Below are 21,155 nucleotides of genomic sequence, written 5' to 3' on the forward strand. Positions count from 1 at the left end.
CTCTCTGGGCTTCTGGCCCCTGGCGCAGCGCGGTGCGGGGAGGGAAGGAGGGCAGGCAGGCGGAGGGTGGGGGTGGGGGTGGGAACAGAGGGGAGGGAGAAGAGGGGAGAGGAGGACGGGCTGGGCTAGGCTGCGGGGCTCCAAGAGGCTGCGAGGGGAGCTCAGTGCAGCCACTGCCACATCACAGCTTTCAGCTAAGGCTGAAGCGGACAAAGGGCGCCCCCCCATGTGGCCATCATTCCCGCTCCCGCTCCTGTTGCTCGGCTCCCTGACCGGGCTAACGGCAGCTGGCCCCCGCTGTAAGCCCGATCAGGACACCATCGGTAAGAGAGGGGCCACTGCCACGTCCTTTGGTCCCCGAGGGAGATGGGAGCCCAGAAGGAAGGAGGGAGCCACACATCAAGGGGCAGGAAGATAAGTTCCCTTAGCCCCATTAGGGATTTCTGCAGGGCTCAATCCGGGGAAAGGGGGATGTCTTTGGGGGTCTTTTAAGAAGAGACTGGACAGAGGTGTGTTGAGCTGAGAAGTTAATTGAGGGTGGGAGGTAAGGTTGAGGCTGCCCAGAACGCTCCCTAGCTTTGTGTAGTTAGGTCTTAGAGGTCATTTCACTGGGGTACCACTTCTGCTGGTTACATCAGGGCCCTCTGTGTAGCCACGTGGTGGGATAGGGGTGGGCTATGTACCGTGAAGGGGTGGCTCCTAGCCACGTATGGCTGGGACGCTGCCTATGCTGACTAGGTCAGGGCCATATGTCTTGTCTTTTGTATGTGTTTGGAAGGAGGGGAGATGGGTGCTGGGAAATTTCTGTTCCTTGCCTTTCCAGGAACACTGGTCAGCCTGGTATTGAGTCCGGGTGAACTTTTGATCCAGTAGGCAGAATGTAGGTACCTAAGATAACACTACTGTATATATATAGGGGAATGATGATGGAATACAGATTGAGATTGGCACTGGGGGGTGGGGAGGACTTAGTCTGAGGTGGGGGTTAGTGAGAGAATAGAGTCTTTTGGTGGTGGTTGTGGAGTCCAGCAGTGCTTTCCAGGGACTGGATATGAAGCTGAAAATCATACTGGAGGTTGACAGGGCCAGAAAATATGGGAAAGAGTCACTGCCCCCCAAGTTCTATTCAGATCTCTGTGTTGTCTATTCGTAGGATACATTTCCCCCCCCTTTCCTTTTTAGGCAATTGGGGTTAAGTGACTTGCCCAGGGTCACACAGCTAGTGAGTGTACAAAGCCAGATTTGAACTCAGGTCCTTCTGACTGCAGGACCAGTGCTCTATCCACTATGTCACCTAGCTGTCCCCTCTCTGTCGCCTATCCAGGCAAATGCTGGGGACTTATGTTACTCAGAATTAAACAAAGAAAAGTGCAGTGTAATAGAAGAAAATGAACTTCGTTGGGATTCAAAGGATCTAGGTTCTCCCTTCTCTACCACAAACTCTACCCTGTCTGTGGACCCAAGTTTCTTCACTATAAAATCTGGAATTTATGATCCTTTGTGCAAAAGTGGAATAAGAGGAAGGATGAAGTGGCTGGACAAGATAACATCTGATTAGGCACCCTTGCACCAGTAATAGTCTCTTCCTTCAAATTTCCTCTCAGCTCTAAAATTTTAGGTTCTAAGTCCCTTGTCTCTCTGACTTTCTACGTTCCCTCCCAGCCATGACATTCTAAGTTCTAATGCCTCTTTCAGCCTTGACATTCTAGGCACTAACATCCTTCCCAGCTTCTGCATTCTATGTTCTAAGATTCCTGGGAACTCTGACTTTCTATTTCCTAACTTCTTTTCCTGCTTCTTCCTTCAGCGATTCCACGGAGCTGTGATCTTATTGATATGGCTAATGATTCCATTGGCGCAGGATGTCACCCCCACCCATGCACTCAACTTATGGCATTCTTTTTCATGTACCTGTCTAAGTCAACCATAGTGGGGTCCAAACAGTATGTTTGGGGGAGGACTTCTAATTCTCTTGACCTGGTATGGAGACCAACATTGTATGGAAACCAATGAAGCTTAGAGACCATTCACCAGTTATCACTTTTTCTTGCCCCAAAGAAGGCTCACTTTATTTTTTGTCCATGATGTTCTCTATGAAACTCTTTACTTCATTGTTTCATGTTTCATGTTTCATCAATATAGATGGATAAAGATTCTACATCCTAACATTATATAGTCTATATTCTAATGTCCCTTCCCACTCTAGTACTCCATTATTATGAGTAATAACAAGTATAAAAATGCTATAGATTATCATAGAAATGCTACATTTTGTTGTATTTTTTCTTTGTGAGGCAGTTGGGATTAAGTGACTTGTCTGAGGCTTCTTGAGGTCCATTCCTCACAGAGATAGCCTCATAAAAGGCCCTCAATAAACACAAGTTGAATAATTGACAAGTTGATTGACACTGATCATTCATTCTTCCAGGAGACTGCTGTTTTATTTGATCCAGTGGATTATGCCATGTAGTGATCATTTATTGGCTGGATAATCTGCTTTCAGGCTGAAAACAGTTAACTTCATAACAGGGAGTGACCAACTCCGGGAAATCTTGGCTCTCTGTCAAATAACTGTTTATGATTGTGAAAGCCTACAGAATATTTTTTCTATTAATATAAAATTCAGCATATGATCAAAAAATGGGGATTTAGATTAGATTATCTCTAAGGTTCCTTTCAGCTCTGAAAACTATAATTATATGACAATCTACCTGGCCATCTGGGAGGAGAACTAGGATTGAGAAGTAATAACTACAAAGTGACAAATTTCAGCTCAATATTACTGTCTCATTAGAGCTGCCCAACAATGGAATGGACTATGAGGTAGTGATCTCTCCGTCACTGGAAACATTCAAGAGGAAGCAAGATTTCAACAGGTCCAATGCCAAGATTTTGATTTTTTTTTTTAAGAATTAACATAACTATGAACAAGCAGGAGTGTGTCCAGAAGAGAGTGTCCGGGATGGTGAGAGGCATGCAACCATATCATATCCAAGACTGAGTGAAAGCCCTGGGTATATTTCACCTAGAAAAGAGACTTGGGGGTGGGGGTAGAGGGAGCCATGAAAAAAAAAAACAGAAGAAGGAATTAGACATAAAAACATTACAGTGAAGGGCAATGATCCTGGAATAGGGGACTCTGGATTCTAGTTCCAGGTCTGTTCCTTGCTAACTATACAATCTTAGGCAAATCCCTTTATTTCTCAGGGTTTTTGGTTTTCCCATACATAAAATGATGAAGAGATGGAGAGATAACTACATTATCTCTTATCTTAGTGGGGGAAATCTATGATTTAATGACATTTTATTTGGTCAGAAAGAAAATAACTCAGACCAATGAATGCATGTTAAGAGACTTAATGATACAAAGGAAGAAATACTGCTATGGGGTGGGGGTGAATTCTAGCTCAGCCTCACAGTATGACGTTAGGCAAGTCACTTGGATCTCAGTTTCCTCATCTGTGAAAGGAAGATATTGGGATAGATGTTCTCTAAAGTTCCCTCCAGCTCTCAGTGCATGCATGATTCAATGATGCGTTAGTTACAGTCAGGCACGGTTCAGTTTTATATAACTATCAGATTAGAGCTGTCCAACAAGGCAATGGCTGTCCATAAACTTGTGACTGGAGTTGCTCAAGAGGAGGCTAGATAAACATTTGTTAGGAATGCTTTAGAGAGGATTCCAGCAGTTTGGAAGAGTGACTCAAGGTCCTTTCCAACTCTGAAGGTTTCTGGGTTTCAAAGCTTTTACAATTTTCGATATTTCAGATGAAATGGTGACCCTTAACTGCTAACAGCAGCGCCACCTGGTGTTCAGAGTGAAACACTTCAAAAAATCACAGAATCACAATGCCAGAGCTGAACCTCAGAGATTATCTATATCAGGTCTTCTTCACCATTTTTTTTTGCATGCGTTATGGGCCCCTTTGGCATCCTGGCGAACCTAAAGGCCCCTTCTCAGAAGAATGTTGTTAAATAGATGCAGGAAATGTCCCAACTAAGTTCATGGACTCCCTTCAATCTATCCATATACCCCTTGGGATCCAGGGAACCTAGGTTAGAAACCATTGATCTAACATAACTCCTTCTCATTAACAAATGTCATAAAATCATAGATTTTCAGAGGCATAAGAAGCCTCACAGGACTTATAGTCCAACTCCAACCCAGAGTGTGAATCTCCTCTACCAGATCCCCAAAACAGTCCATTCCACCCCTGGAGAGTTTTCATCAATAGGTAGTTATTTCATGTATTGAGCCTCTCTGTAACCCTCCGTAACTCATACATCTCTTTATTCTAGTTTTGTCCTTTGGGACCAAGCAAAACAACATGATAGCCCTTCAAATACTTGTGTCCTTAAATTCTTCTCCTTGCATGACTTGTTTTCAAATCACATTTCTGGTAACCTTCTTTCAGATGGTATTCCACTTGTCAATGGGCTTCTTAAAAATAAATATGGCATCCAGAGCTGAAAGTAGTATTGTATATCTAGATTTGTCTGATCAGGATGGAGGACAGCAGGAATGGCTAATTCCATTTTTTGAACCCCGTATCTAAATTAGTACAACCTTAATTAGCTAGAGGGGCAGCTAGGTAGAACAGTGGATAGAGCTCTGGTTATGGAGTCTGGAAGAATCATCTTCCTGAATTCAAATCTGGTCTCAGATATTTACTGGCAGTGTTACCCTGGGCAAGTAACTTAACCCTATTTGCTTCAGTTTCCTCATCTGTAAAATAAATTGGAGAAGTAAGTGATAAACTCACTTCAGTATGTTGGCCAAGAAAACCCCAAATTAGATCTTGAAGAGTCAGGCATGAATGAAAAACAACTGTCCAATGACATGTTAATTAAAAGATCCAGAGAAATGAAGAGTTAGAGATGATGAGCTTGAATCTCAGCCCTGCTATTTTGTGATACTGACTGGGAAAGCCACTTTTCATCTATTGGCCTCAGTTTCCTTTTCTATAAAAGGAGGGAACCGACAGGTTATCTCAACTCTTTATGAGCTCTAAATTTCATGATCTTAAGCCTATTTCTTATATTTTGGTACCTTGTATTAATGAAATAGTTGGATTGCTTTAGTTCTTATGGTCCAACTCAAGGCAAAAGACCAAAAATATGAGTCTTGAGACCCAAAGACTAAACTGAAGAGGAGCACATGACCTTGTCCTCAATAAATAGTTTATGTTCCTTTCAGAGGATTATTTTACAGTCGAGAAAACTGGCTCAGAAGAAGCTCCCTTGACTCCAAATTCAGGGGCTCGTTCACTGTCCTCTACTCAGAGATGACATGGTTTGCCTGAGCCACAAAAGTGGCAAATACATAGAATTTAGAGTTGGAAGGGTCCATAGAGACCCTGTAGACATATGGGGATTTTAACCTAGGTTTTCTGACTTTAAATCCATATTATTCTGGAATGTTAGAGCTGGATGGAACATTAGAACATGGAACCTCAGAACTGGAAAGGACTCACAGGCCCATCTTAACCAATAACAGGAGTCCAGAACATAGGAAGTGCTAGTCCTGCTGCTCTGTGGCCTGCTCAGACTGGGCTCTAGATGTGGCATGTTATGCTGATTTCTGGATACCATATTTTAGGAAGGGTACTGACAAGCAGAAGCATATCCAGAGGAGAATGAGCATCATAGTGAAAGGACTTAAGAATAGAACATACAACAAAAAAGTTGAAAGGAGTTGGGATATTTTGCCTCATAGAGAGAATATTTTGATAATTTCTGACCAAGAGTCCCCTCGACAACATCTTCAATAGGTGGTTTTCCAGTCTTTCCCTAAGGATTTCCAGTAAGAGAGAACCCACTCCCAAGCCTGCTTCTTCCACTTTTGGACAACTCAGATTGCTAGGCAGTTTTCCTTTGCATTAGATCCAGATCTTCCTCTTTGAAACTGCCAGAGCTGTGGAAGAGGTTCAAAGGTACAGAACAGAAAATGGTAGAACTGGGAGGGACCTCACTCAGAATATGGAATGTCAGATTCTTTATAACATCAGAGCTAGAAGTGACCTTAGAATGGGGCATGTCAAATTTCTTATAACATCAAAGCTGTTACAAGCAACCTTAGAAGATGTGATGTCAGATTCCTGAGAACATTAGAGCTGGAAAGGACTCTGAACATGAAATATCAGATTCCTTAGAACAGTAGATCTGGAAGAGACATTAAAACATGAAATATCAGATACCTTAGAATATCAGAGGGCAAAATAGGAGTCAAAGTGGATAGAGGACCAGTCCTGGAGTCAGGAGGACCTGTGTTCAAATCTGGCCTCAAAAACTCACTAACTGTGAGATCCTGGGCAAACCGTTTAACCTTGTTTGCCTCAATTTCCTCATCTGTAAAATGTGTTGGAGAAGGAGATGACAAACCACTCTATTATCTTTGTCAAGGAAACCTTAAATGGGCTCATGAAGAGTTGGACATGACTGAAAAATGACTGAACAACACAGAACTTCAGAACTAGAAGAGACTTTAGGACATGGAATATCAGAATCCTTAAAACATTGGAGCTGGAAGAGACATTAGAAGATGTAATGTTAGATTCCTTAGAAAATCAAAGCTGGAAGAGACTTCAGGACATAGAATGTCAGGTTCCTTAGAGCATTAGAGCTAGAAAGGACCTCTGAACGCAGAACATCAGATTCCTTAGAACATTAGGGACATTGGCACTAGTGTGGTCCAGGCACATTTGACAGATGCTAATTCTTCTTCACATTTTGCTCCCATAAGAGTGTTAAAGTCGGAAGCATGGGTACCACATGTAGTGTTGTTGTCCTTGTATATTCCTTTTCTGGTTCTTCTAAAGTATTGGTTTTTGTTCTATTATGTTCAAGTTCCAAATTAGACCATTGTAAGCATATGTCTGGCACTGTTTAATGTCCTAAGTGTCGGTGACTCATAGGCTAAAATAAGCTGATTTACCCAATAAATTTGTGCTTAACATATGCCTATGAGAACATTTATGTGAAATGGGTGGGAGCCGTGGAAATTGCCACCTCTCATTTGATTCACTAGATAATAACATGACAAGTGCAGCAATAACAATAATACTTGACCTTTCCAAGACACTTTGGGGGGAGGGGGGATTGGTGGTATTTTATATACATTAGCTCACTTGATCCTCACATTACATCATGGTAAGATCACATTTTTAAATTTTCCAATGATATCTTAATAACAGACTCCTGGTGTAGGGGGAGGGGAATGACTTGTTCACAGACATGCTGCTAGTTGGAGTCTAGAACTGGAACTCTGGTTTCCTGACTTTAAATACAATTTGCTTTTCATTTCACAAGTATGTCTCCCTCCCTCCCCAATCAATGTGTTATTAATGCATTCACTGAATTGAATCAAAAAAGCTGGAAAATGAGGTTATTCAATAACTCTGGGGTTATTAGTGTTTAGGCAAGAAAATGAAGTGTTTAATAATTCTGAGGTTAGTTGTATTTGGACATATTGTCAGTTTTAAATAGTTCACTTATATAGTGTCAAAGAAGTATCTTGAGATCTTTCAAACTACAAGGTGCTAATCTTAATTCAATTTAACAACCCATTAAGTGTCCACTATGTGCAAGGCACAGTGCTAGGGGCTGAGGACATAAAGGGAAAAATAAAATAATACCTGCCCTCAAGGAACCTACATTCTATTGGAGGGTGTAGCTTGAACACAAGCAAGTAAATACAAAGTTTATACAAAGTGATTTCACTGAGAAAGTACTAATAGCTGGAGGACCAAGGAAGGTCTCACAAAGAAGGTGGTGTTTTAGCTGGACTTTGAAGAAAGTTAGAAATTCTGCTAAGTGGAGGAGAGGAGGAAGTACTTTCTAGACATGGTGGACTATGTGTGCAAAAGTCTGGAGGTGGGAGATTGAATGTCATGTTTGGAGAACACCTAGCTGAACAATTTGACAGATATGAAGATTGTGGGAAGGGGAATGGAATGAAATAACACTGAAAAAGGTACTCATGTATTGCTTGTCACTAGTTCAATCATGTATTGAATTTGAATCCTGGCTCCACTATGTACCCTGTCTACTATTTGGTAAATCCCATTCCCTCTCTGGGCCTCAGTTTTTTTTGATCTTTAAAATGCAGGGCTTTGACTAAAGAAACTCTAAGATCCATTGCAGTCCTAAATTATATACATTTTTTAAAAATTCAATTTTCAAAATTGTTAATATCATTGGTTTCTACCACACCTCCAACTTCCAGTATATCTCTCCTCTCTGAGAAAGCCATCACTTGTAATATCTAATGTCCAAGAGTGAAAAAAAAAAACAGTTCAGGAAAACTAACCAATATATCAAACAAGTCTGATATTTTATGCAGTGTTCCATACCTATAGTCACATCTCTTTTGGCAGGCCACTCTTGGGTCCTTTGATTTCATGACATTTGATTTTTAAGTGTTTCATTGTTGTTCTTTGTTTATGTTGTTTTTCTGGTTCTGCTTACTTCTCTCTGTATCACTTTGTATAGGTCTTCCCATGCTTCTCTGCATTATAATCATCATCTCTTACCATGCAGTAAGTAATCAGTAAGCAAGCATGGGCAGCTAGGTGGTGCAACGGATAAGAGTGCTGAGCCTAGAGTCAGGAAGATTTATCCCCTTGAGTTGAAATCTGGCCTCCGACACTTCCTAGCTGTGTGACTCTGAGCAATTTGCTTAACCATTTTTGCCTCAGTTTCCTCATTTGTAAAATGAGCTGGAGAAGGAAATGGCAAACCACTCCAATATCTTTGCTAAGAAAACCCCAAGTGAGGCCATGAAGAGTTGGACACAAATGAACACGACTGAATGACTTATGCCAAGCATAGTGCTAGGCACTGGGGATTCAATACAGTCAATGAAGCAATCCTTGCTCTCTTCCATTACATTTACATACTACAATTTGTTCAGACGTTTTCCCAGCTGATGAATATTTGCCATTTTCCAGTTCTTCACTACTACAAAAAGTAGTGTTATAAATATTTTGTTGCGTATGGAGCCTCCTGCAGTAATATTACCATTGGATTTCTGGGTCAAAGGACATGGACATTTGGTCCCATTTTTGAGCATAATTCCAAAGCGATCCCCAGAATGGTTGGGCCAATTCACAGTTCCACCAAGACTGTACTTGGATGCCCGAAACACTTTAGTATTTCATGGATCCCTGATTTTATGTCAATGGGGAGATCCCTTTTCTAATGCTGATTGAAGCCTCTCTACATGGTAGCACTCTTCTTGAGGTCCTCTTGCTGCAGAAAGTCATCCCTTGGTGGCCAGCTCTCCAATGATGAGCATTTTTGTACCGACCTTGGCTCGTCCTTTGGCAGCAAATATAAAGCTCTCCAGTGGCTCCTATTTGGAGCCTTTTCATTTTGGTCAGACCTAGCAGAGTCTGTGATCCATTGACAGCTTTTGAGAAGTGCAGTCATCTGCACACCACAAGGAGGCAGCCAAAGAGCAGCAATCTCAGGGCTTGAGTACTAGAACTGGAAGAGTGGAGACTTTGATCTGATGAGAAACCTTGAGTAACAGTGCAGCAGGGAAAATCTCCAGCAACTCAGGACCTGCTAAGCATGTCAAGGACTCATGAGCTCATAGATTTGGAGGGGGAAGGGACATCAGAAGCCATCTAGTCAAACCCTCTCATTTTACAGATGAGGCTGTCAGGCACCTCAGAAGGGTTGAGTAACTTTGTGAGCCTCACAAAGCTAGTGAGAGTCTGAGGAGGAATTTGAACCCGCTTCTTCTTGACTTTGAGTCCAGTGCTCTGTTCACTTCTTGGAATTGATTGATTGGTTGATTCCCATGGCTTCACACTGAGTTAGGAGCAAAATAAGGACTAGGATCAAAGTCCCCAACCTATTTCTCTTCCTTTGTATATTCAGTAATGTTTGTTATGCATGAATGGATTAAAATATTGAATGAATCATTAATTTCCCTATTTCCTTTGTTTTCAGGAGAATGCCACAGCCCCCCAACTGCAGAAAATGGTACAGTATGCATACATAAGCGTGTGTGTGTGTGTGTGTGTGTGTGTGTGTGTGTGTGTGTGTAGATCTTAGATTTTAGAGCATCAAAGGAACTAGAGATCTGGAACAGCACCCTTATATTAGAGAGGTAGAGCTGGGGTGTACAGAAGTGAAGGGACTTGACCAAGGTGACACAGGTAGTTCTATAAATACAAAGGCAGGATTTGAATCCCAATTCTTTGTCTCCAAATGTTTGTCGATTAATAAATTGTTTGATGTGGCTGAGAATGTGTTGTAAAGCAAGAAAGACAGGGGAGCGTCAGGTTGTGGAGGCCTCAAATGCCAGGAGCGATATGACACAGATCTGTGCATAAGAAAATGTATCCTGGTAGCAACATGCAAGTAGATAGAAGGTGAGTGCAGGGATGGCTAAATATGGGAAAACATTTGGGGGCAACTTGCAATGGTCCAAATGGCGATCAATGTGGGTGTGTAGGGAGTAATAGTGAGGTTACAGAGGAGAGGATAAATGTAAGAGATGTTATATGTTCATAATTCCCAGAATTTAATAACTGATGGCTGGGACAGGTGAGGGGAAAGAAAATTTTCCCCTCATAATTCTACAGTTATGAACTTGAGAGACTGGGTGAGTGGCAGTATCCCAGAGTGAAGGGCTGCCAGAGGTCTATGAGTCCTTCCCCCTGGGTCTCAGAGTGAATTCATTTAGCTCAGCTGCCCAATTTCACCCCTTATTCCTGTTTTGCTGATGGGATTAATAGCAGGAGTCATGCTAAGCTAACTGATATGGCTGTTTCCAGGGGGGACTATATTTATTTTGTATGTCTATATAATTTCTCTTCCTTCCTTCCTTCTTTCCTTCCTCCCTTCCTCCCTCCTTTCCTCTCTCACTTCTTTCTTTCTTTTCACTCTCTCTCTCTTTCTTTCTTTCTTTCTTTCTTTCTTTCTTTCTTTCTTTCTCTCTTCTCTCTCTCTCTTCTCTCTCTCTCTCTTCTCTCTCTCTCTCCTCTCTTCTCTCTCTCCTCCTTCCTCCCTCTCTCCTTTTCCTTCCTGTCTCTCTCTCTCTTTCTGTCTGTCTGCCTGTCTCTAACAAGAGGCAGTGTGGTACAGTGGATATTGAGATGGCCTCAGAACCAGGAAGATCTTGGTTTAAGCCCCATTTCTGACACATATTGATTGTGGGACCCTGGGCAAGTTGTTTAATATCTCTGTGCTCTAGGCAATTCTGTAAGACTATGAGGTTTCAGAGAAGGTGCCAACCTGATTTAATAATGTTTTCTCAAGGAGTTCCCTATACCAGTGAAATCCTAAGTATTTCTCCTATTCAATATCACTAATAGGCTCTTTATCTCTCTCAATCTCCAGCTATATCTATCTATGTTTCTTCCTCCTCTTTCCCCTCCTCCCCACTTCAGGAGATATTTTGATATCCAGAGCCTTCAGAACCTAGGAGAATTGGAGGTTACAGGATGTACTGAGTCAGACATTCAACTTAGCCTGCTTATTCTGCTTACCACACAGTCCTGTTATTTTCTAAAGAGAAATAATTAGTAGCTATGCCCAGTAATCAAATCTAATTCTCTTCTTAGTCTAGAGAGAAAACAAGCAAACAAATCATTGTGTTTTTTTTTCTGATGTTAATCTTGTAACTATATAAAGAAGCTGTTGGTTTTTCCAAATTTAGCCTGCCAGAGAAGGTGATGTGATTCAGGAAATTTATCACCATATTTGATCTGAGCCTTTGAAAGAATTCAAAGCAAATGTGTTTTGAAATGAAGAAAATTATTTGACAAAAGGCAGCTCAGCTTAATGAGCTTACAAGAAATGTATTGGAGGTTATTAAACACATGGTATTTGTGAATAGATGTGCTTCTTGGAAGATCTACCAGAAAGAGCTTGCTCAATGGAGACTGGGGCTCATTTGGTCCAACATTCATCTTATATTTGAAGAGACTGTGGTCCAGAGAGGGAAAATAACCATCATAGACTCTCACTGTCTCTTGTCTTCATTATTTGCAATAGCCTCCTAATGAATCCTCCTTCCTTACTTCCTCTCTCCTATCTCTATTATAAACCATCTCTCACACTACTACTAGAATGACCTTCCTCAGGTATAGATCTGTCACTGTTATATTTCAGATTCTTCACTGGGTTCCCTATTATTTTCAGTAATTTAAACTTTTTTTTGCCTGGCATTCAAGGTTCCCTGACTGCCTCAATCTGGCACTAACTTACCTTTTCAGCCTAATCTAATGCTATTCCCCATCACTCACTTTGGGTTCTAGTCAAGATGGAACATTCTCAGATACCTAAAGCAGTCCCACATTTTTTCTTGGTAGATGTCTTTGCTTGTGCTGTTTCTATGTAGGGAATGTCCTTCCTCCATCACTATGGGAGATTCCTACCAACCTTGTAAAGCTTTGTTCAAATGCAACCTCCTTCAAAAGCTTTGCTTGATTCTACCAGACATTAAAAACCCCTCCTTCTCTGACTTCCCATAAAACCTGTTCCCAGCCTTCTGATAGACTCATGCAATATAGCATGTATTTATCTGTATATAGGCTTGTACATCTGATACCCTTAGGCACTATAAGATAAAGTTGTCTGTGTTTGTACATTTTCTCCCTATTAAACTGTAAACTCCATAAGAGCAGAGACCATGTGCTATCTAAACTTTACACTTCTCCCCACACTTGGCATAGTGCTCTGTATATTTGGGAGTTGTTGTTCAATCATCTCTGACTCTTCATGACATCATTTGATACTGGAATAGTTTGCCATTTCCTTCTCTAGCTCATTTTACAGATGAGGAAACTGAGGCAAATATAGCTAAGTGACTTGCCCAGGATCACACAGGTAGTAAGTGTCTGAGGATAGATTTGAACTCAGGAAAATGAGTCTTCCTCACTCCAGGTCCAGTGCGCACTATCCACTGTACCATCTCTCTGTGCTTCGTTTGCAGTTGGTGTTTAATAAATATTTGTTAAATCAAATTGAATTGCTTGACATTAATGGGCAAGATCATAATAAAACAAAAGGTGAATTTATACTCTAATTTGGTGGGAGTTTTTTTCCTATTTCTAAATTAAATAAAATTACTTTTTTAAAAAATTTTATATTTTGACCAGATCAATCCAATCATTCATTCATTCCTTCATTCTTTCATCTATTCAGTTCTTCAGTTAGGTGCTTTCTATATCTATAAAACTGTATAAGATGATGGACAAAATAAACATTTTTGATTAAAAGCAATCTTTGCTCTCAAAAAGTTTATAGTCATAATATTATAGACTCCTCAGGTTTGACCACTGCTACTTGTTACCTGTATGACCTTCAGAAAAATCACTCAGTCTCCTTGGGCCACAATATTTTCCCTTGTGAAAAGAGGGGATTGGATCAAAAGGCCTCTAAGATCCCTTCTAGCTCTGACATTCTATAGTTCAAGGTTCTTTTCGGGTCTCTGTTCTAGGTTCTAAGGTCTCTTCCATCTCTGAAATTCTACACACAATGTGTTAATGTCCTTTTCATCCAAGGGTATACTAGAGACGACTCAAACTAGCTGTCTAGGACTGGTTGCTAAATTTTCATTGTGAGCATTTACACCTTGGAAATCAGAAAGTCCTACAAATCAAGCCTTGATTTTCTAGTTCTGCTGACCATCTACGCTTAAAAAAAAGTGATGGAGAAATGTTAATGCAGATTAAAAAGTATATTGTATATACATTTTTTTTTCAGAGACCTGGTTGTTAAACATTTACCGGCATATCACTGCTTTTATCCCTGATATTCTTTATTCTAAGGTTCTTTCTAGCTCTAACATTCTGTGATGTTATGAGGATTGGTCTTCCACCCACTAATCATATTTTGTTGTTTCTGCAGCCAAATGTGTGGACCTCGATCTTCTCTATTGCAATGACTTATCCTACAACAAGACTTCCTATCCCAACCTGCTGGATCAGAAGTCCCGGGAGGTGGTGGAGTTCAGCTCAGAGTACATCCTCCTGAGTGTGATTCATAACTTGCTCCAAGGAGAATGTAACCCGGACCTGCGGTTCCTGGGCTGCTCCATCCTGGCTCCTAGATGTGACGGAGGTAGAATCATGAGGCCCTGCCGGCACATCTGTGAGAGCCTGAGGAAAAGTTGCCAACCTGCTTTTGATGGGATCGACATGGCCTGGCCCTACTTTCTGGACTGTGATCGCTTCTTTGTCAGTGAAGAGGAAGGATGCTACAATCCTTTAGAAAAATTGAGAGGTGAGTACATAGGCCCAGAGTCACAAAGTCACTTTAACTCATGTCTAGGAAGTTGCAATGTATCAAATGGGAAAAGTAGGCCCAGAGCTGTCTTCTGCCCTGCCTTAATGGGTGGCCAAGAGAAGTTATTTCTGGAAAATGGGATCATTAGACAAGATCAGGGTTCTTAACCTGGGATCCATGGCCCACCAAGTCTGTGGATAGATTTCAGGGGGGTCCATGAATTTGGATGGTGAAAAAAATGCATCTTTACTTCAACATAATTAGTTTTGTAATCCTGTCCATTTTATTTTATACATTTTATACATTTAAAAAACTTATTCTGAAAAGGGTCCATAGGCTTTTCCAAACTGCCAAGGGGGCAGATGACATGAAAGAGACTAAGAACCCTTGCACTAGGTAACCTCTAAGGTCCTTCTCGATTCTATGACCAGGGAGTTTCCAAGGTCTCTTTAAATTCTAAACTTCTATGATCCCCAAGCACCTGCTTTATTCATTCTTCTTAGCTATCAATAAAAATAAATGTTTTGATCCCTTTTTTGTGTTTGTCTTTAAGGCAGAAGAGATGAAATTAGGTACGAATGGGCTTGTTTTGGATCAATGGTTTAATTCAGCATCTCTGGGCTCTGTGTAAATAAATAGTGGATGTCGGGCCAGGGATATGCGGTATAGCAGGTAGCTTTGTAAAATATGGTGTTAGACTTGAACCAAGCTCTGCATTTATTATCCGTTAACCAATATTGTATTTACTGAGGACACAAATGGTATATATTTAATACCAAGCACTGCATCTACATAGAACCAAGTATTTTATTGACCTAGTACCAAGTTTTGCATTTATTAGTGGCCTCTAGGTGGTGCAGTGGATAGAGTGGTGGGCCCGGAGTCAGGAAGACTACTCTTCCTGAGTTCAAACCTGGCTTCATACACTTACTTGCTGTGTGACCCTGGGCAAGTCAAGTCACTTAGCCCTGTTTGTTTCAGTTTCCTCTTCTGTAAAATGGGGATCACAACAGCACCTACTTTGAAAAGTTATTGTGAGGTGGAAAAAATGTGATAGAAGATTTCTTTCAGTGCACTGAGGGTGGAGGGTGGGGAGTAGATGAGAAGTAAGTAGGTTTGTCTGAATCCTGCCACCAATATCAGATAAGGACCACCTGCCAAGAGTGGGGGGAAGCAATTATTTGCACCAATGTTGTGGACCCATAAAATATCAGAGCCAGAGGGATCTTAGAGACTTTTAAAACTTGACCATTTTAGAGCTGAGAAAAATGGCAGAGATTAAGCCACAGATGGAGGGCCACACATCTATTGTAAGTGTCTGAGGCTGTATTTGAATCTAGGCCTATCCACTGTGTCACTTAGCTGCCTCTAAGAACATAGAACACACACTATCAGAGTTGGAAAGTGATCTCAGAAAATAGAATGTGGAATAGAAGCCGGAAGGGGCCTCAGAATAGAGAATGTCAGAGCTGGAAAGGAACTTAGAACAGAGAATGTTAGCAAAGAAAGGGACCTTAGAACAGAGAATATTGGAGATGGAAGAGACCTGAGAACATAGAATGTCAGAGCTGGAAGGGACTTTAGAACAGAGACTGTCAGAGATGGAAGGGACCTTAGAACAGAGAATATCGGAGAGCTGTAGAACACAGAGCACCTGACAAGGACTTTCTTTCCTAACCCCTTCATTTTGCAGAGGAGAAAAATGGGGCTCAGAAAGCTGAAGGTGACTTGCCCATGCTCACAGAGGATGTAACATTCCTTCTCTTTTCACAGGAAGCCTAGATGAGAATGAAGAGCTGCCCTCCAACATGCCTTCCACATTCATCCAGTTTAAGCACCACTCGTACCCACAGATGGTGAGGGTGCTGAAGAAGACAGCTTCCCGATGCTCTCACATTGCCAAGACCTACAGCATTGGCCGCAGCTTTGACGGGAAGGATCTTCTTGTGATTGAGTTCTCAAATCGACCAGGCCAACATGAATTACGTAAGCAGGAGAGCATTTTTCACAGATAAACAAGTTCTGGTATAGAAGGGGCTTGAGAATGCTGTATGTCTTAATGGAAAAGGAGATTCATATAATTATAATGATGGCACACATTTGTAAGATATGCAATGTAACTTCTTCATCAAAGTAACTTCACAGGGAAGCAGAGATTAAAACCTTATTATTCTCATTTTACAGATGAGAACATTTAGTTCCTATGAGTTAAGGGACTATCTTGTGGTCCACAACTATTAGATGGAAAAGCCAGGATTTAAAACCAGGTCTTCAAACCCATTGCTCTTTCCACATATCATATCATCTCTTAAATAGCCATAGAATCATGGATATAGAGTTCAAAGGGACCTCAAGGGCCATTTAATCCAAGCCCTTCATGTTACAGAAGAAGAAGGTCTGAGAAAGTTAAATGCCTTCACCGAGATCATCCATTTAATAAGTTACAAAACCAGGATTTGAACCTAGCTGCTCTGACTCAGATTCTGATGTTCTTTCTACTGGACCACACTGTCTATGCCAATGCTCAGGACTTTATCCTTATAATGTGTTGATGGGGCTACTGCCCTACCTTAAAACATTTCTGAATTGAAGCACCTTATTAAGACCTTTAAAGTACAAAGTCAAATGAAAGTTTGATATTTGTGCCTGATGCAATCATTGCTCCTGTCTGAAACAGCCGATGTGGTATGGTGTGGTGGAAAGAGCCCCAACTCAGCATTGGGAGATCTCTGTTTGAGTCCTGTTTCCACTATACTTGCTATTAAGGATGGATTACCACGTGATAATGACATTATAGAGGGGTTTTTAGAAAAATCAGTTTTATTTTCTTAAATCCATTAATATCTACTTCGTTTCTCTCTTCCCTCCCCCTATTGGGAAAAGAAGAAAAATTAAACCTCTGTTATAAATGTGTAGAGCCAAGCAAAACACATGGCTCCATTGGCCATGCCATGTGCTTGTACGTATGTATGTACACATATATATACACACACATATATGAAGTAGAGTCAGGGTGAAGATTAAGGCACATATTTTACAATATATTGTACGTATGTATACATGATATACTATGATATGATATAAGACATATCTTAATCTTCACTCTGAATCCATCACCTCTCTGTCAGGAAGTGAGCAGCATGTTTCATCATGAGTCCTCTGGAATTGTGGTTGATCATTGAATTGATTAGAGTTCCTAAGCCTTTCAAAAGGTTGGGTTTTTTTGTTTTGTTTTGTTTTTTTTTTTTTGGTCTTAGCAATGTTATTGTTACTGCATAACCTGGTCTCCTGATTTTGCTCGATTCTCTGTCAGTCAGTTCATACAGACCTTCCTAGCTCTCTCTGAAATCATTCCCTTCATCACGTCTTACAGCAAAATAGCTTTCCTCACATTCATATACCAGCCATTCTTAACTAGTGGGCACACCCTCAGTTTCCCATTCTTTGCCAACACGAAAAAGAGCTGCTATAAATATTTGTGTACAAATGAATCCTCTTTCTTTTTCTTTGATCTCTTTAGGAGTATAGATTCACTGGGTCAAGGGGTGTGCATGGTTTAATAACTTTTGGGGCATAGTTCGAAATTGCTTTCCAGAATGTCTGGACCATTTTACAGCTCTAACAACAGTGTATTGATGTACCTATTTCACGGAAGCCCTAGGGAGAATCCTTTTTCAGGTAGGAGTTGACCTAGGTCATCTCTGAGATCCCTTATAACTGAGATTCTGTGAAGTACTTTGTAAGCTACATATACCCATAAGGGGGTTATTGTTACTAATATAAGGTATTGTTACATATTGTTATTATTTTATTTTAGCTTTACTTAGCCTAAATTTTTCATTTGGGACATATTGATCACATTAAATGGATAACTGTCAAATCTCTACTTCATGTTAAGTAGACATTGTTTTAAAAACCTAATTGTAATCAGTAAGTAACAAGAAATTGCATTTTCTGAAATCATTCTATTTGCTTAATCATAGCATAGTAGATAGAGTACTAGACCAGGAGTCAAGATGGCCTGGGTTTGAATCTTTGCTCAGACACTTGCTGTGTGTGTTTCTAGGCAAGTTACTTAGCATCTTTGTGCCTCAGTTTCTTCCTGCATAAAACAGAAATACTAGTAGTACCTCTTCATAGGTTGTGAGAATGAAATAGGACAATGTATGTACAGTTCTTTACAAACCTTAGAGCGCTAGAAAATTTGAGCTGGTATGATAAGCATTTATTTCTACCTAGTTTCAATGAGTTTTTCAGGACTAATTGACATGGAGAACAGGAAAAGTGAGTAGACCATCATCACGTGAACAATCATTCATTGTTATTAGGTAGATCTGAATTTTCAAGGTCTGACACAGGCAAGGAGTAGAGCATTTATTTAGTTATGAAATTTAGTTGTTCTCACTGATGTTGCTTGAGTGCTGAGGTTTTATAGGAAAAAATGTGAAATTATGTTGTGAATGTATAAACTCTTTTTTTCCCTTTTTTTCTTTCTTTCTTTTTTCTTTCTTTCTTTTTTCTTTTTTTTTTTTTTTTTTTTTTTTTTACTATTTTGCCTTTTGCTCAGCATGGATCTCAAATAGGTGAGTTTCATGTTTGGTTCAGATGCTTTTGCTTTCACATAACACTTACTACCTATGTGACCCTGGGCAAGTCACTTAACTCCATTGCCTAGCCAAAATAAATAAAATAAAATAAAAAGTCAAAAATAGATGCTTTTGCTTGATCAGATTTCTTTAGCTTTCCCTGGCTGGGTCTTGCTGTTTATACAGCAGCATAGGAGTTGATGGATAAATGTTTTTTGTGTATTGCTTTTAAAGCTTTAAATCCATTTCAAGTCATCCTTTTAAATTGTGAATATATTGCAGAGAAAGACTCATTTTTGATTTCTAAGACATTCCTGTTTATAGTGACTTGTGAAACTTTCAGCAGATATTCTCCAGATGCTAACCTGATTTCGGTGGATGTCAAACAGCCCTAGAGTCAGCTCCCCTGTGGTAAAGAAGCTGCCCCAGCCTTGATCTTGGCCAAGTGCTTTAGATGCCTCTGGTCTTAATGTTCACCTTTGCCAAGTGGGGCTAATTTGAGGTCCTCCTTCATAGGATCATAGATTCAGAACTAGAAGGGACATTAAAGGCCATCTATCTGTTTGACCAAGAGTGAGTCCCATTACTTCCCTGAGACTGACTTTCCTCACTTGTAAAATGAAGAGATTGGACTTGAAGTCCAGGCTCTTTCCCATTGTTAAATCTACCATCCCATGCATTTCCCATAACTAGAGGTATTCAAGTAAAGGCTGAAATTCCAGTGCCTCTGATAGATATCTCAACAGACGTATTTGTGCTAAATGATCACCAATCACTTTAGTGACTCAGTGGCCAGCCAGCTGCATATCTGGCTTTCTAAATGATGCTCCCTCTCAATGCCTCTTTCCACAGTTGAACCAGAATTTAAATACATCGGCAACATACATGGAAATGAAGTGACTGGGAAGGAGATGCTCATCTACCTTGCTCAGTATCTGTGCTCGGAGTACCTGCAGGGCAATCCGCGAATCCAGAGCCTGATTAATACCACCCGGATTCACCTGCTACCTTCCATGAACCCTGATGGCTACGATGTGGCAGCAGCAGAGGTGAAAGCCTGGTCTGTTACTCCTTGGGACATAGGGGTAGAATGGAGCCTTATGCCTAATGTGTGGCTCAGTGGAAATAGCGCTGGATTAGGGGCTGGAGGTCCTGGGTTCGGAGTAGGTCTTGCCATTTATTAGCCTGAGTTACCTCAGGCAAATCATTCAGTTTTTGAATTTCCTTGAAGCTAGATAGTGCAGTGAATAGGACACTGGGTTTGGAATCAAGAAAACTTATCTTCCTGAGTTCAAATCTGGCCTCAGACACTTACTAGCTATGTGATCCTGAGCAAGTCCCTGAACCATGTTTACCTTAGTTTCCTCATCTGTAAAATGAGGTGGAGAAGGAAATGGCAAAGCATGACAGTATCTTTGCCAAGAAAACCCCAAAGAGGGCTACAAAGAGTTGTTCACAACTGAGAATGACTACCTAACAACAAAGTGTCCTCATCGATAACTGATGGAATTGGACAGTGATTCAAATCAATAAGCATTTGTTAAGTGTTTACTGTGTGCCTGGCACTGTGCTAAACACTCGAATACAAATATGAACACAGAAAAAGAGAGGCAGCTTCTGCCCTCAAGAAGTTTGTGCTCTAATGGGGAAAGACAGCGCTCATCAAATGAATTGGAAGAGCTTCACTTAGTGAATTTTTAAATAGTCATACAGGAGGGATTCTTAGTATAATTACACAAGACACTAGGTTTTATATCTGGAAAGGACCATAGAGATTGGTGCAAAACCCTTATTTGATAAATGAGAAGACTGAGATGTATAAAAGTGAAACGACTTAACCAAGGTCATACAAGTAGTAAGTAGCCGAGCTGTGCTCCCTGCTGGCCTTTGGATGCATATCTGATGTGGCCTTTGGATGCATATCTGATGGTTTTTTTTTTCCTGCCCTGAGGTTCTGTGATTCTAAAGCAGTTATTTGGGAGGGTAATGGTGAGATGCCATTTGCATGAATGTCTTCTTTAATTATACATCTTTGGCTTTATGTATAGGCAAGGGCTATGATGCATAGGATCAAGATTTGGAATGGGAAGAAACCTTGGAGGCCATTGAGTTCAATCCCCTCAATTCACAGGAGCTAAGTGGTGCCATAGTGCAGAGAGCGCTAGACCTGAAATCATAAAGACCTCAGTTCAAATCCTTCCTCAGACATTCACCAGCCATGTGATCTTGGGAAAGTCACTTAACTTCTTTCTGCCTCAGTTTCCTGATCTGTAAAATAAGGATAATAATAGTACCTATTTCTCACAATTGCTGTGACAATAAAAT

The 21,155-nt window shown here is 40.7% G+C and overlaps 1 protein-coding gene across 1 annotated transcript in view; it reads left to right on the forward strand.

The window, feature by feature from the left end:
- The first annotated feature begins 109 nt into the window (after positions 1–109).
- CPZ (carboxypeptidase Z) overlaps positions 110–21,155 on the forward strand; it is a 54,544-nt gene continuing 33,498 nt past the window's right edge. The window contains exons 1-5 of the mRNA XM_020992294.2: positions 110–323; positions 9,958–9,990; positions 13,867–14,241; positions 16,018–16,230; positions 19,683–19,879. Coding sequence (XP_020847953.1) covers positions 227–323; positions 9,958–9,990; positions 13,867–14,241; positions 16,018–16,230; positions 19,683–19,879 — 915 coding nt within the window. The 5' untranslated portion in view covers positions 110–226. The remainder of the gene's footprint in view (positions 324–9,957; positions 9,991–13,866; positions 14,242–16,017; positions 16,231–19,682; positions 19,880–21,155) is intronic.

This window comes from Phascolarctos cinereus, unplaced genomic scaffold (assembly GCF_003287225.1).
Source record: "Phascolarctos cinereus isolate Bilbo 61053 unplaced genomic scaffold, phaCin_HiC Scaffold_9;HRSCAF=440, whole genome shotgun sequence".
NCBI classification, from domain to species: domain Eukaryota; kingdom Metazoa; phylum Chordata; class Mammalia; order Diprotodontia; family Phascolarctidae; genus Phascolarctos; species Phascolarctos cinereus.